Source organism: Thalassophryne amazonica, chromosome 14 (assembly GCF_902500255.1).
Source record: "Thalassophryne amazonica chromosome 14, fThaAma1.1, whole genome shotgun sequence".
Lineage (NCBI taxonomy): Eukaryota > Metazoa > Chordata > Actinopteri > Batrachoidiformes > Batrachoididae > Thalassophryne > Thalassophryne amazonica.
This window is the reverse complement of record NC_047116.1, coordinates 19,537,480-19,551,497: the sequence shown is the minus strand read 5'-3', so window position 1 is coordinate 19,551,497 and position 14,018 is coordinate 19,537,480. Positions and strand designations below refer to the sequence as shown.

Genomic DNA, 14,018 nt, shown 5'->3' with positions numbered 1-14,018 from the left:
AAATGGGATTTACATACAGAAAAGCTAAACGAAAGCCATCATTAACACCTAAACAGAAAAAAAACAAGGTTACAATGGGCTAAGGAAAAGCAATCGTGGACTGTGGATGACTGGATGAAAGTCATATTCAGTGATGAATCTCGAATCTGCATTGGGCAAGGTGATGATGCTGGAACTTTTGTTTGGTGCCGTTCCAATGAGATTTATAAAGATGACTGCCTGAAGAGAACATGTAAAGTTCCACAGTCATTGATGATATGGGGTTGCATGTCAGGTAAAGGCACTGGGGAGATGGCTGTCATTACATCATCAATAAATGCACAAGTTTACGTTGATATTTTGGACAATTGAAAGGATGTTTGGGGATGATGAAATCATTTTTCAAGATGATAATGCATCTTGCCATAGAGCAAAAACTGCGAAAACATTCCTTGCAAGAAGACACGTAGGATCAATGTCATGGCACAGGGTCAATGTCAACGAGCAGATATGATTTGATGCAGGTGTTAGTTTTGAGGATGAAAATTTACAGGGTGATTCCATAATTTTTTCCTCAGAATTGAGTGAGTCCATATTTTTTTCCTCTGCTTGGTCTAAAAAAGTAACCGTTACTGACTGCCACAATCTTTTTTCTTGATTTCTTATAGTGTTTCTTAAAGCCAGAAAGTTGCCATTTGAAATGACTTTAGTTTTGTGTCATGTCTGTGATCTCCTTTTTTTCTACAAAATTAAACAACTGAATGAACATCATCCGAGGCTGGTGATTCCATAATTTTTGCCAGGGGTTGTATAGAGAATACTACTTTCTGGAAACAACTACTGTTCTTGATGTTATTTTCATAACACGTTTGGATATAAAAGTCAAATTTTTAGTTCCTTTTTGTTTGGACCTCTATCTTTTCTTTTTCTTGACCTTAGTTTTGGGTCTTGACTACAACACTGACAATAGTACATGCTGGTAGTTTGAAAACGCTGTTGCAAATCTTGTTTGAGCAGAAACCGCTTGCATGAGATAAATCATTTTTAATCGTAAAAGTTCACACTGTAGTCTGAAATGTTTCGTTTGACCTGCAGGTGAATGTGCTTTACGAAGAATCCTGTCTTCGACTTTAAATACGTTATTCATAAATTTTATTTCTGTCACATTGGGCATGTCTTGCCTTGATGTTGGGGCACCGTTCCTTTAGCTTCCGTGCAACACCACTTAGTGTTCCGCCTGTGCCAGCCCCAGCCACAAACATGTCTAAATTACCTGCAAAGACAAGCATTTCCTTTAAATAAAGAATTGGGATTATTGCATCATATTTTACCCCTTTAGTGCCCGCCCTCAAACGAGACTGAGTCGTAGACTCTCATCCCTGGAATGATGTGATGAGCAGTATTGGGCCTCAGGGGCCTATAGCAATAGGACTTATTTTACTTATGTGTCAAAGACGAACCATCGCACTGCTCCAAGATCTCCTCAGCTGTTGTGTCATAGTGAGCCAGGGGGTTGCTGGGATTGCGATACTGATCAAGGATGTGCGAGTTGGGAATCTTATTTTTTAGACGCCATGCCATGCTAATGTGGGATTCTGGGGACTCAAATGATGCAGATGATGGAGTGCTCACTATTTCTGCCCCTAGAGCTCGCAGCATTTTCACCTAAAACATAAGATTGCAATTCAGCCACCCAATTAAAGACAACAATGGCACATTTACAACAAATAAATAAGGGTCACATGATCACAACAGCTGCTTACCTTGTCCATGCTCATCCTGTCAGGCATGGTGATAATGCAGCGATATCCTTTCACTGCGGCTATGAGGGCGACGCCGATACCTGGTCAGACATTGGAAATGTATACAAGACAATTAGCAATGCGTCTTCATAAAATAAACAAAAATTTAACAGATTTCTCAAGTGCTTTTGACCAATCTCTCTTTAAGTCTTTTTAGGCATGAAATTGGTTTATTTTTCTGGGTACAGTACCTGTGTTGCCAGAGGTGGGTTCAATAATTGTATCTCCTGGTTTGAGGATCCCAGATCTCTCAGCATCTCCACCATCCTCAGTGCAATCCTGTCTTTTATGCTGCCGCTTGCATTGAAGAACTCACACTTGGCCACTAAAGAGTCACACACATTTATCATTATGCATATCCAAGATTTGTGTGGGATTATCAGAAATGTTATTTCATTCTGATTACCATTCAGCAGCCCGGCATCATGTGTCTGTTTTGATTTAACAAAGCAATCCTTCATAAGTGGTCCGGTCTGGTGTGGGAGCACGAGATGGACCTTCGCATTGCCACAGATACGACACCATTCAACAACACCAGTGGTGTTGTGTTGCTGTATGAGGCTAAGCATCGAGAGAACACTCTGTCCTCTTTGTTCTGTGATTTTTAACTCTTGGCACTGACACCGGAGCAGCCATGTGAATCCAAGTTCATCCGGTTATCCTGTTGTAAGCAGTCTCTACTGTACCTTTCCCTTCTTTTTTTTACATTTCATTAACAGCTTCTTGGACCAAAGAACACTGAGTCTTTCATTTTCACCTCTACCAGAGTCTACAATCTCAGACAAAACCCCAACTGTCGCACAGAGAAGAACTGAAGGCCACGAGCTACGTGATACTTTCATGTTTCCTCTTGCACAGCTAACCAGGGGCCCAGTGGTATTAACTACTTAAAAAAGCAGTTAGCTCACAAATAACAATTTGTCAGTATGCCTTTTGTAACCTTATAATGATAAGATACTAAGAGGGTTTGAATGAAACCTCTTACTACATGTTTTTAACAAACATGACACACAACACAAATGTTTGCCTTACCTAGCATAAGCTAATGGTAGGTAAGGCAAACGTTAGCTATAGCCAGCTAATGTAAGTAAGTTAAATTTGGTACTTTAAAATTTCCCATAATCTCCCTGGCGGCCCCGTGCGCTTCCCAGAATGCACCGCAACCCCAACATAGTTCCGCTGTCTCATAGCGCATGTAAACAATGGCAAAGCGAGGATGTGGATGCATTAATTTAGTGAGTTCAGGGGCAATTATGATGATGATACGTTCTCCCAAGTTCAGAGCGTTATCTCGAGGAGGTGTAGCACCTGTGATGGACTTCTGCTGTACCCCGATGTTGTCTATACTTCACGAGGTGTGTTTACACTGTGAGTGCTGAGTTCCTGACACCAGAACTCTGCTGAAACCGACCTCTCCCATGAGTCACCGACCGAGATTCACAACTGCAAAACAGCGAATGGTAACTTAAGGCAAAAATGAGAACGTAGCTAATATTAGCATTTATCCATAGAGACTTGACACAGTCTAATTCATAACCTCTGAAGGTAAAAAGAAAAGAGCATCAAACAAGCATACTACAACGCTGCTCAATCCTCAGTGTTTCCTTTTGCTTTTTCAGGGACTGTTCTAGCGTGGTTCATCTCTTATTTGTCAGGTCGTAGCTTTAGTGTCACTGCAAATCAGATCATTTCTGACTCTGCCAGTTCGATGTGTGGTGTTTTGGGGCCAATTTTGTTTTTGCTTTATGTTTCCCCTTGGGAAAGATTATCCAGGAGTTTGTTGATGTTTCTTATCATTTATTTGCTGATGACATCCAAATTTACTGCTCATTTAAAGCCCCTGAGATCCAGAAATTGGACTCTCTACTGAACTGCCTTGAGAAAATAAAACAATGGCTCAGTGCAAATTCGCTGCAGTTAAATTCGGATAAAACCAAGGTGCTGGTGGTTGCCCCCAATGATGTCATTCCGGGGATTAAACAGTATTTAGGTCTTTTGAGTTCATCTGCAAACTCTAGCCTGAGAAACCTAGGTGTTATCTTTGATAAAGAAATGTCATTTGAGCATCATTCCAAGCAGCTAACCAAAAACTGTTTCTACCAGTTGAGGAAGATTTCCAAACTCAGATCAATTGTTTCAAAAGATGATCTTGAGTTGATTATTCATGCCTTTGTATCTTCTCGTTTGGACTACTGCAACAGTTTGTTTTCCTGTCTGAACAAAAAGGAGCTGTCCCGTCTGCAGCAGGTCCAAAATTCTGCAACAAGGCTGCTATCTCGCTCACGCAAAAGGACTCATATCTCTCCTATTTTAAAGTCTCTTCATTGGCTCCCAGTGTTGTTGTGTTTCCAATTTAAGATCCTAGTGTTGACTTTTAGAGCTTTGCATGGCCAGGCTCCCTCCTACATTAGAGGCCTGTTATGTCCCTACGCTCCCGCTCGGAGCCTGAGGTCAGTGGATCAGAACCTTCTGAGGGTCTCTCGTACCACTTAAGACCCGAAGAGATCGCTCTTTCCAGGCCGTTGCACCAAGCTCTGGAATGATCTCCCTTTGTCTCTTTGTTCGCTCGACTCTGTCGATGTTTTTAAGAGCAAACTTAAAACCCACCGTTTCTTCCAGGCATTCAATCCTTAGTATTGAGAGGGCTGTTTTATGACCACTGTGTGTGTCTTAGAATTATTTTATTCTGATGTACATTGTCTTTTATTCTCAGAATTTTTATCTGTGTGTGTTTTTTTGTGAAGCACCTTGTGACTTTCCTTGTCTGTGAAAGGTGCTATATAAATAAACATTACTTACTTACTTACTAACCTATTTACAGCCTGTTACAGTATCCTTAGGTTTTTGGCCACATATTGTACTATAGCATTAAATAAGCCATTGCAAGAGGTTCAATTAAGGTTAAGGGTCTAGTATATCTGGAAAATATTGTGACTGTAGGACCTTTGTGGCTGGGACGGCGGTGGGATCGAACCCTGGACTGGTCGAACTAAAGACCAGAGCGCTACCAGGTCAACCAAAGGGGAATTCCCCATTAGCCAAGCTAGCGGGAACATCTCTGCAATCTGGACTTCATCTTGTTACAATATACTGCATTGAAATGTTTGCTTTACCCCCAGTACCCCCTGTAATCCAAACCATGTTCACTGGTTATTCGTACCATTGCATTTAATTGGCTTAGCATTAGCTTGATCACGTTGGTGGATAAATATGTTCACTGGAATGTCTTTTGTCTTCTGATATTGTATTTGAAAATAAAAACTATGTAACTATGCTAACAGATATAGCTATTTGCAGGGATGAGAATCTTCCACAGATTTCCGACTTTTTCTGGATTTCTTGGCCATTTCTGAAATCACTGTAAATTTGTTGAGAAATATTTGGGGGGGGATGCAGGGGAGCCAGCTGTGCTTGTTTAACCTTTCCTCATGTGCACGGAACCGCATTGCTGAAAGTGCAAGCTAAAACGCGAGATGTCATTGGTTACTTTTTCTACAACAGCTAAGTTTCAGCCAGTCAGAATCTCTGTAATATCTACGAGGTCTGTTAGAAAACTATCCGACCTTTTTATTTTTTGCAAAAACTATATGGATTTGAATCATGTGCACTTGCATCAGCCAAGCTTGAACCTTCGTGTGCATGCGTGAGTTTTTTCACGCCTGTCGGTTGCGTCATTCGCCTGTGAGCACGCCTTGTGGGAGGAGTGGTCCAGCCTCCTCGGCGGATTTTCATTGTCAGGAAATTGGCTGATCGACTGCTGCTTTACTGCATCAGAATTTTTTCAGAAACTGTGAGGGACAGCCAGGTGGAAACCATTCGGAAAATTCAGATGGCTTTCGGTGAAGCTCTTATGGGGATCACACAGATTAAGGAGTGTTACAACTGGTTTAAAGACGGCGCACAATGGCGGAGCGCGCTGCGCTGCTCTCTGAGCGACGCTCGACAGGCTGAAACGACCAGATCATTTCCAAAGTGAAGGCTGTGTTGATCCGGAACATCGTCTGACTACTACAGAAATTGCAGAAGATGTGCACATAGCACTTTTTCGGCACATTCAAATCAAAATCAAATCAAATCAAATCAATTTTATTTATATAGCGCCAAATCACAACAAACAGTTGCCCCAAGGCGCCTTATATTGTAAGGCAATGTTGTGTGGGCCGCTGAAGAGGAGGTACTGCTGGCCCACCACCAGAGGGCGTCCTGCCTGAAGTGCGGGCTTCAGGCACGTGAGGGCGCCGGAGCACCGGGAGTGGCAGCTGTCACTCATCAACAACACCAGCTGTCACTCATCATCATCTTCCACACCTCCATAAGAGCCGGGCAGCATCTTCACCTCACTGCCGAGAAATCGTCTACCGATAAGTAAACGTCTCAGCCTTTGGTATAATACAGTGGTAACATTTTTACTTCTGTACTGACTGACATTATTCTGAGTTTGCAGACTGTTAAGTGTTGCTTCAGGATCTGTACAAACTCCGTGATTGAGAGGTGGAGGTGCTTTCAACCTTTATGTTGAACTGTTTGCTGGGTGTTCATACACCCACCATCACCTGTCTGTTCTTCCTGCCAGCAGTAACCAATCTGACAGCCGGAGGCAGTGGCCACCTGGGGACCCAGTGCTTGGTGGCTCCAGGATTGCTTCAGGTCCGGTGGAGTGGAAGGCGTGTGGGATCCGGCTCTTTTCTGGATGGGCGTCTCCTATCCTCGAGCCTGCTCACACACCACCATAACTTAATTGACTGGTGATCTCAACTGTGTTGTCTGTTGCTCTGTTGTGCACATTCACAACATTAAATTGTTATATTTGGCTTATTCCATTGTCCGTTCATTTGCGCCCCCTGTTGTGGGTCCGTGTTCCTACACTTTTCACAACAGGCTTTCTCGGCCAGCGTCATGGCTCCCGAGGGGCGTCAACCATCGCTTGAACCGCCAATGGAAGCACAGGGTGCACAGGCGTCGGCAGGAGGCGTGTTAGGAGAGCTGCAGCAAATCTTAACCGCCTTCACTGCTCGGTTGGATTTAGTAACCGAGCAGAACGTCATACTCAATCGGAGGATGGAGGCTCTCACCGCCCAGGTGGAAGCGTGCACTCCAGGCGCTGCTGCAGCGCCTCCTCCAGCCGACCGAGCACAAAATACAGACATTCCAGTGGTGATTCAACGAACTCCCCCCCATCCCCTGAAGCATACATAAGCCCACCGGAACTGTATGGAGGTTGTGTCGAGATGTGCATGGACTTCTTAATGCAGTGCTCGCTCGTCTTTGCACAACGTCCCGTCATCTACGCGTCAGATGCCAGCCGGGTGGCTTATGTCATCAATTTGCTTCGAGGAGAGGCACGCGCCTGGGCTACGGCGCTCTGGGAGCAAAACTCACGGCTCCTAACAACATATACTGGGTTTGTGAGGGAGTTTAAACAAGTGTTTGATCATCCCAATAGAGGCGAGACTGCTTCGACTGTGCTGCTGTCTATGAGACAGGAACGTCGGAGTGCAGCCGAGTACGCCATTGACTTCCGCATCGCGGCTGCGAGGTCGGCTGGATAACGTGCACTCCGCGCCGCCTCGTAAACAGACTGTCTCGGTCCTGAAGGAGCACCTGCTGGCTAAGGATGAGCCGCGGGATTTTGACGGGCTTGTTGACCTGGTTATATGGTTAGACAACAGGTTAGAAGAACACCGTTGGGAGTGGGGCGAAGGGCGTGGCCGGGCATGAGCCGTCCCTCTTCCTTCCGGGTCCGAAAGGGTGCCGCCGTCTCCATGCTTCACAGTCAGAGAGCCCCGTGGAACCACAGCTCCCCCTGCTGATGAAGCTATGGACACGAGCAGGGCCAAAGTAAAATCACATGACAGACAACGGAGGCTGGCTCGCGGGGAGTGTTTTTTCTGTGGCTCTGATGAGCACATACAAGAAACTGCCCCAAACGGTTAAACTCAACGCCCGCCCTTAGAGACTGGGTTAAGGGTGGGTCATAACATCCACGTGGGAAAAGCCCGTAGATCAGCACGCATCCCAGGTACGATCCTTGTGGAGATCTTACCCTTCACATCACAGCACTGGTGGACACAGGGTCTGAAGGGAATCTGCTGGACAGCAGATGGGCCAGGGAGGTAGGGCTCCCTCTAGTGGCACTACCTTCCCCATTGAAGGTACGGGCACTAGATGGCACCCTTCTCCCATTAATCACACATCAGACACAACCAGTGACATTGGTGGTGTCTGGAAATCACAGGGAGGAGATTGTGTTTTATGTAACACCTTCTACCTCCCGAGTGATTTTGGGGTTTCCATGGATATTAAAGCACAATCCCCAGATTGATTGGCCGTCTGGGGTAGTGATACAGTGGAGCAACACCTGCCACCGGGAATGTTTAGGATCCTCAGTTCCACCCGGTGTGACAGCTAATGAGGAGGTTAAAGTCCCCCCCCAATCTGTCAGCGGTGCCTGAGGAGTACCATGATCTTGCTGACGTCTTCAGCAAAGATCTGGCACTCACTCTTCCCCCGCACCGTCTGTACGATTGTGCAATTGATTTGATCCCAGGCGCTGAGTACCCGTCCAGCAGGCTGTACAACCTCTCTCATCCTGAGCGCGAATCAATGGAGACCTACATCCGGGACTCCTTAGCTGCCGGGCTGATCCGGAACTCCACCTCCCCGATGGGTGCAGGTTTCTTTTTTGTGGGCAAGAAAGACGGCGGACTCCGTCCATGCATAGACTACAGAGGGCTGAACGAAGTCACGGTTCGTAATCGATACCCGCTGCCTCTGTTAGATTCTGTGTTCACGCCCCTGCATGGAGCCCAAATTTTTACCAAATTGGATCTTAGAAATGCGTACCACCTGGTTCGGAAGGGAGACGAATGGAAGACGGCATTTAACACCCCGTTAGGTCACTTTGAGTACCTGGTGATGCCGTTCGGCCTCACCAGTGTGCCCGCGACGTTCCAGGCATTGGTTAATGACGTCTTGCGGGACTTCCTGCACCGGTTTGTCTTCGTATACCTGGACAACATCCTCATCTTCTCCCCGGATCCTGAGACCCATGTCCAGCATGTACGTCAGGTCCTGCAGCGGTTGTTGGAGAACCGACTGTTTGTGAAGGGCGAGAAGTGCGAGTTCCACCGTACTTCTTTGTCCTTCCTGGGGTTCATCATCTCCTCCAACTCCGTCGCACCCGATCTGGCCAAGGTTGCGGCAGTGAGGGATTGGCCCCAACCGACGAGCCGTAGGAAGCTGCAACAGTTCCTCGGCTTTGCTAATTTCTACCGGAGGTTTATTAAGGGTTATAGCCAGGTAGTTGGCCCCCTGACGGCCCTGACCTCCACTAAAGTCCCCTTCACCTGGTCGGATCGGTGCGAAGCCACGTTTAGGGAGTTGAAACGTTGGTTCTCGTCTGCACCCGTTCTGGTGCAGCCCGATCCCAATCACCAGTTTGTTGTTGAAGTGGATGCCTCTGACTCAGGGATAGGAGCCGTGCTGTCCCAGAGCGGAGAGTCCGACAAGATTCTCCATCCATGTGCCTATTTTTCTCGCAGGTTGACCCCGGCAGAGCGGAACTATGACGTCGGCAATCGGGAACTTCTTGTGGTGAAAGAGGCTCTTGAGGAGTGGAGACACCTGTTGGATGGAGCTGCGGTACCATTTACGGTTTTCACGGACCATCGGAACCTGGAGTACATTCGGACCGCCAAGCGTCTGAACCCCAGGCAAGCCTGCTGGTCACTGTTCTTCGGGCAATTTGACTTCCGGATTACCTACCGTCCCGGGACTAAGAACCAGCGATCTGACGCCCTGTCCCGGGTCCATGAAGATGCTTAATATATATGAATTATTAACCTTGCTTGCTTAGTTAATAATCCTTTAATATTTAATATCTCTTAGGTAATGTGGGGGGACCTGAGAGGCTCTTGGCGTAACCCAATCCTCAAATTCAAACTTGAATGTGATGGACTCATTTGGGACATCCACTTAAAATTTTCTGAAAATTGTGTACATTTTGTTCAAGGTATCATGAGCACAAAACACTGTAAGCAGACAAATCAATTTCTGGTATATCTCCGTTCTGGCCTTATGGTTCTTAGGGGATAAATCTGTGAATTGCAACAAATTGCTTTAAAAAAACTCTTCATTTTACAATCTTTTTAAAGCCAGAAGACATGTTCACATAATTTTTCAACAGTCCTTTGTTTGTTTGCTGACTTTTTTCAAAGAGGCAATTTATTTACTCACAAATTTCACACTTGATTCCAAACTCTTTGGGAATCTTGTTCAGTCGAACTAGAGGCGTGTTACCAATTTTTGCGAGGATGTTTGGAAGAATGCTGGGAGGTTGTGTACTGTGACCAGGGAAGACAGAGAGAGAGAGAGAGAGAGAGGAAAAAATATAAGTCAGGCAAGAACAAAATTATCAACTTTCAGCATGCATGAATGTCATGTCCTCAAAATAAATAATAAAGCATGTTGGTGCCATTTGTAAAGAAAAAAAAATCACCTAACTAACCTTTCCTTTCATTACTAGGTATTATAAGATAGCAAGTCATAATCACAGGATAGTACATCATTATTACAGATAGTAAGTCTTAAAGTCACAAACGTCTTAACCATTATGGGATAGTGAGTCATTTTTATGAGAACTCCAAGATGCTAAATTCAGAAAAATGGGATCCCATTTTTCTGGTTAACATCAAATGGCAAGTCATAATTATGAGATGCTAAAGTCATAATTCAAATCAAATCAATTCAAATCAATTTTATTTATATAGCGCCAAATCACAACAAACAGTTGCCCCAAGGCGCTTTATATTGTAAGGCAAAGCCATACAATAATTATGGAAAAACCCCAACGGTCAAAACGACCCCCTGTGAGCAAGCACTTGGCAACAGTGGGAAGGAAAAACTCCCTTTTAACAGGAAGAAACCTCCACCAGAACCAGGCTCAGGGAGGGTAGTCTTCTGCTGGGTGTCTGTCTCCCTGATCTGAATTGGGAGCTGGTTCCACAGGAGAGGAGCCTGAAAGCTGAAGGCTCTGCCTCCCATTCTACTCTTACAAAACCTAGGAACTACAAGTAAGCCTGCAGTCTGAGAGCGAAGCGCTCAATTGGGGTGATATGGTACTATGAGGTCCCTAAGATAAGATGGGACCTGATTATTCATCCATGTCTTTATGTCTGTAAGACAATCCTGCAGTTTAGCTAATTGGTGTGTGTCCTCTGGCTTCATGGATAGATAAAGCTGGGTATCATCTGCATAACAATGAAAATTTAAGCAATGCCGTCTAATAATACTGCCTAAGGGAAACATGTAAAAAGTGAATAAAATTGGTCCTAGCACAGAACCTTGTGGAACTCCATAATTAACCTTAGTCTGTGAAGAAGATTCCCCATTTACATGAACAAATTGTAATCTATTAGATAAATATGATTCAAACCACCGCAGCGCAGTGCCTTTAATATCTATGCTCTAATCTATGTAATAAGACCATTCCTCTGCAGATGATCAGTTAGCTGTTTTACAACTACCCTTTCAAGAATTTTTGAGAGAAAAGGAAGGTTGGAGATTGGCCTATAATTAGCTAAGATAGCTGGGTCAAGTGATGGCTTTTTAAGTAATGGTTTAATTACTGCCACCTTAAAAGCCTGTGGTACATAGCCAACTAATAAAGACAGATTGATCATATTTAAGATCGAAGCATTAATTAATGGTAGGGCTTCCTTGAGCAGCCTAGTAGGAATGGGGTCTAATAGACATGTTGATGGTTTGGAGGAAGTAACTAATGAAAATTACTCAGACAGAACAATCTGAGAGAAAGAGTCTAACCAAATACCGGCATCACTGAAAGCAGCCAAAGATAACGATACGTCTTTGGGATGGTTATGAGTAATTTTTTCTCTAATAGTTAAAATTTTATTAGCAAAGAAAGTCATGAAGTCATTACTAGTTAAAGGAATACTCAGCTCAATAGAGCTCTGACTCTTTGTCAGCCTGGCTACAGTGCTGAAAAGAAACCTGGGGTTGTTCTTATTTTCTTCAATTAGTGATGAGTAGTAAGATGTCCTAGCTTTACGGAGGGCTTTTTTATAGAGCAACAGACTCTTTTTCCAGGCTAAGTGAAGATCTTCTAAATTAGTGAGACGCCATTTCCTCTCCAACTTACGGGTTATCTGCTTTAAGCTGCGAGTTTGTGAGTTATACCACGGAGTCAGGCACTTCTAATTTAAAGCTCTCTTTTTCAGAGGAGCTACAGCATCCAACGTTGTCTTCAATGAGGATGTAAAACTATTGACGAGATACTCTATCTCACTTACAGAGTTTAGGTAGCTACTCTGCACTGTGTTGGTATATGGCATTAGAGAACATAAAGAAGGAATCATATCCTTAAACCTAGTTACAGCGCTTTCTGAAAGACTTCTAGTGTAATGAAACTTATTCCCCACTGCTGGGTAGTCTATCAGAGTAAATGTAAATGTTATTAAGAAATGATCTGTTGTGAAAGTGTAGTGACATGGACCCACAACAGGGGGCGCAAATGAACGGCCAATAGATGAGCCAAAAGGTAACAATTTAATGTTGTGAAATGTGCACAACGAACATACAGACAATCTCAGTATATAATTACAGTCAATCCACAAAGGTGACGTGTGGGCAGGCTCGAGGATAGAAGACGTCTGTCCTGAGAAGAGCCGGAACCACACGATTTCCGCCGCCACAGAACCTGGTGAATACTGGGGCCGCCAAGTCCCGAATTCCCAGGTGATCACCGTCCCCGACTGTCGGATCTGGTACTGCTAATGAGCTAATGAGGAGGTTAAAGTCCCCCCCCAATCTGTCAGCGGTGCCTGAGGAGTACCATGATCTTGCTGACGTCTTCAGCAAAGATCTGGCACTCACTCTTCCCCCGCACCGTCCGTACGATTGTGCAATTGATTTGATCCCAGGCGCTGAGTACCCGTCCAGCAGGTTGTACAACCTCTCTCATCCTGAGCGCGAATCAATGGAGACCTACATCCGGGACTCCTTAGCTGCCGGGCTGATCCGGAACTCCACCTCCCCGATGGGTGCAGGTTTCTTTTTTGTGGGCAAGAAAGACGGCGGACTCCGTCCATGCATAGACTACAGAGGGCTGAACGAAGTCACGGTTCGTAATCGATACCCGCTGCCTCTGTTAGATTCTGTGTTCACGCCCCTGCATGGAGCCCAAATTTTTACCAAATTGGATCTTAGAAATGCGTACCACCTGGTTCGGAAGGGAGACGAATGGAAGACGGCATTTAACACCCCGTTACGTCACTTTGAGTACCTGGTGATGCCGTTCGGCCTCACCAATGTGCCCGCGACGTTCCAGGCATTGGTTAATGACGTCTTGCGGGACTTCCTGCACCGGTTCGTCTTCGTATACCTGGACAACATCCTCATCTTCTCCCCGGATCCTGAGACCCATGTCCAGCATGTACGTCAGGTCCTGCAGCGGTTGTTGGAGAACCGACTGTTTGTGAAGGGCGAGAAGTGCGAGTTCCACCGTACTTCTTTGTCCTTCCTGGGGTTCATCATCTCCTCCAACTCCGTCGCACCCGATCTGGCCAAGGTTGCGGCAGTGAGGGATTGGCCCCAACCGACGAGCCGTAGGAAGCTGCAACAGTTCCTCGGCTTTGCTTTAAAGAAGGAATCATATCCTTAAACCTAGTTACAGCGCTTTCTGAAAGACTTCTAGTGTAATGAAACTTATTCCCCACTGCTGGGTAGTCTATCAGAGTAAATGTAAATGTTATTAAGAAATGATCTGTTGTGAAAGTGTAGTGACATGGACCCACAACAGGGGGCGCAAATGAACGGGCAATAGATGAGCCAAAAGGTAACAATTTAATGTTGTGAAATGTGCACAACGAACATACAGACAATCTCAGTATATAATTACAGTCAATCCACAAAGGTGACGTGTGGGCAGGCTCGAGGATAGAAGACGTCTGTCCTGAGAAGAGCCGGAACCACACGATTTCCGCCGCCACAGAACCTGGTGAATACTGGGGCCGCCAAGTCCCGAATTCCCAGGTGATCACCGTCCCCGACTGTCGGATCTGGTACTGCTGGCGAGAACAAAGACAGTCAAGTGTGGGTGTGTGTACACCCAGTAACAACAGTGGTGGGAATGCCACCTCCACCTCTCACTCAATATGTTGCAGAGTACTGTAGATTCCTCAGGGGAAAAGAGTGCCTTCAACGCTCTCTCAGCTTTCA

The 14,018-nt window shown here is 45.3% G+C and overlaps 1 protein-coding gene across 1 annotated transcript in view; it reads right to left on the bottom strand.

Moving 5' to 3' along the window:
- The window catches only part of cbsb (cystathionine beta-synthase b), a 42,018-nt gene that overhangs the window by 9,071 nt on the left and 18,929 nt on the right, over nucleotides 1-14,018 (bottom strand). Inside the window, 6 exon segments of the mRNA XM_034186508.1 lie at nucleotides 1,161-1,252; nucleotides 1,440-1,644; nucleotides 1,743-1,822; nucleotides 1,973-2,041; nucleotides 2,044-2,106; nucleotides 10,017-10,123. Of these exon segments, the coding sequence (XP_034042399.1) occupies nucleotides 1,161-1,252; nucleotides 1,440-1,644; nucleotides 1,743-1,822; nucleotides 1,973-2,041; nucleotides 2,044-2,106; nucleotides 10,017-10,123 (616 nt within the window).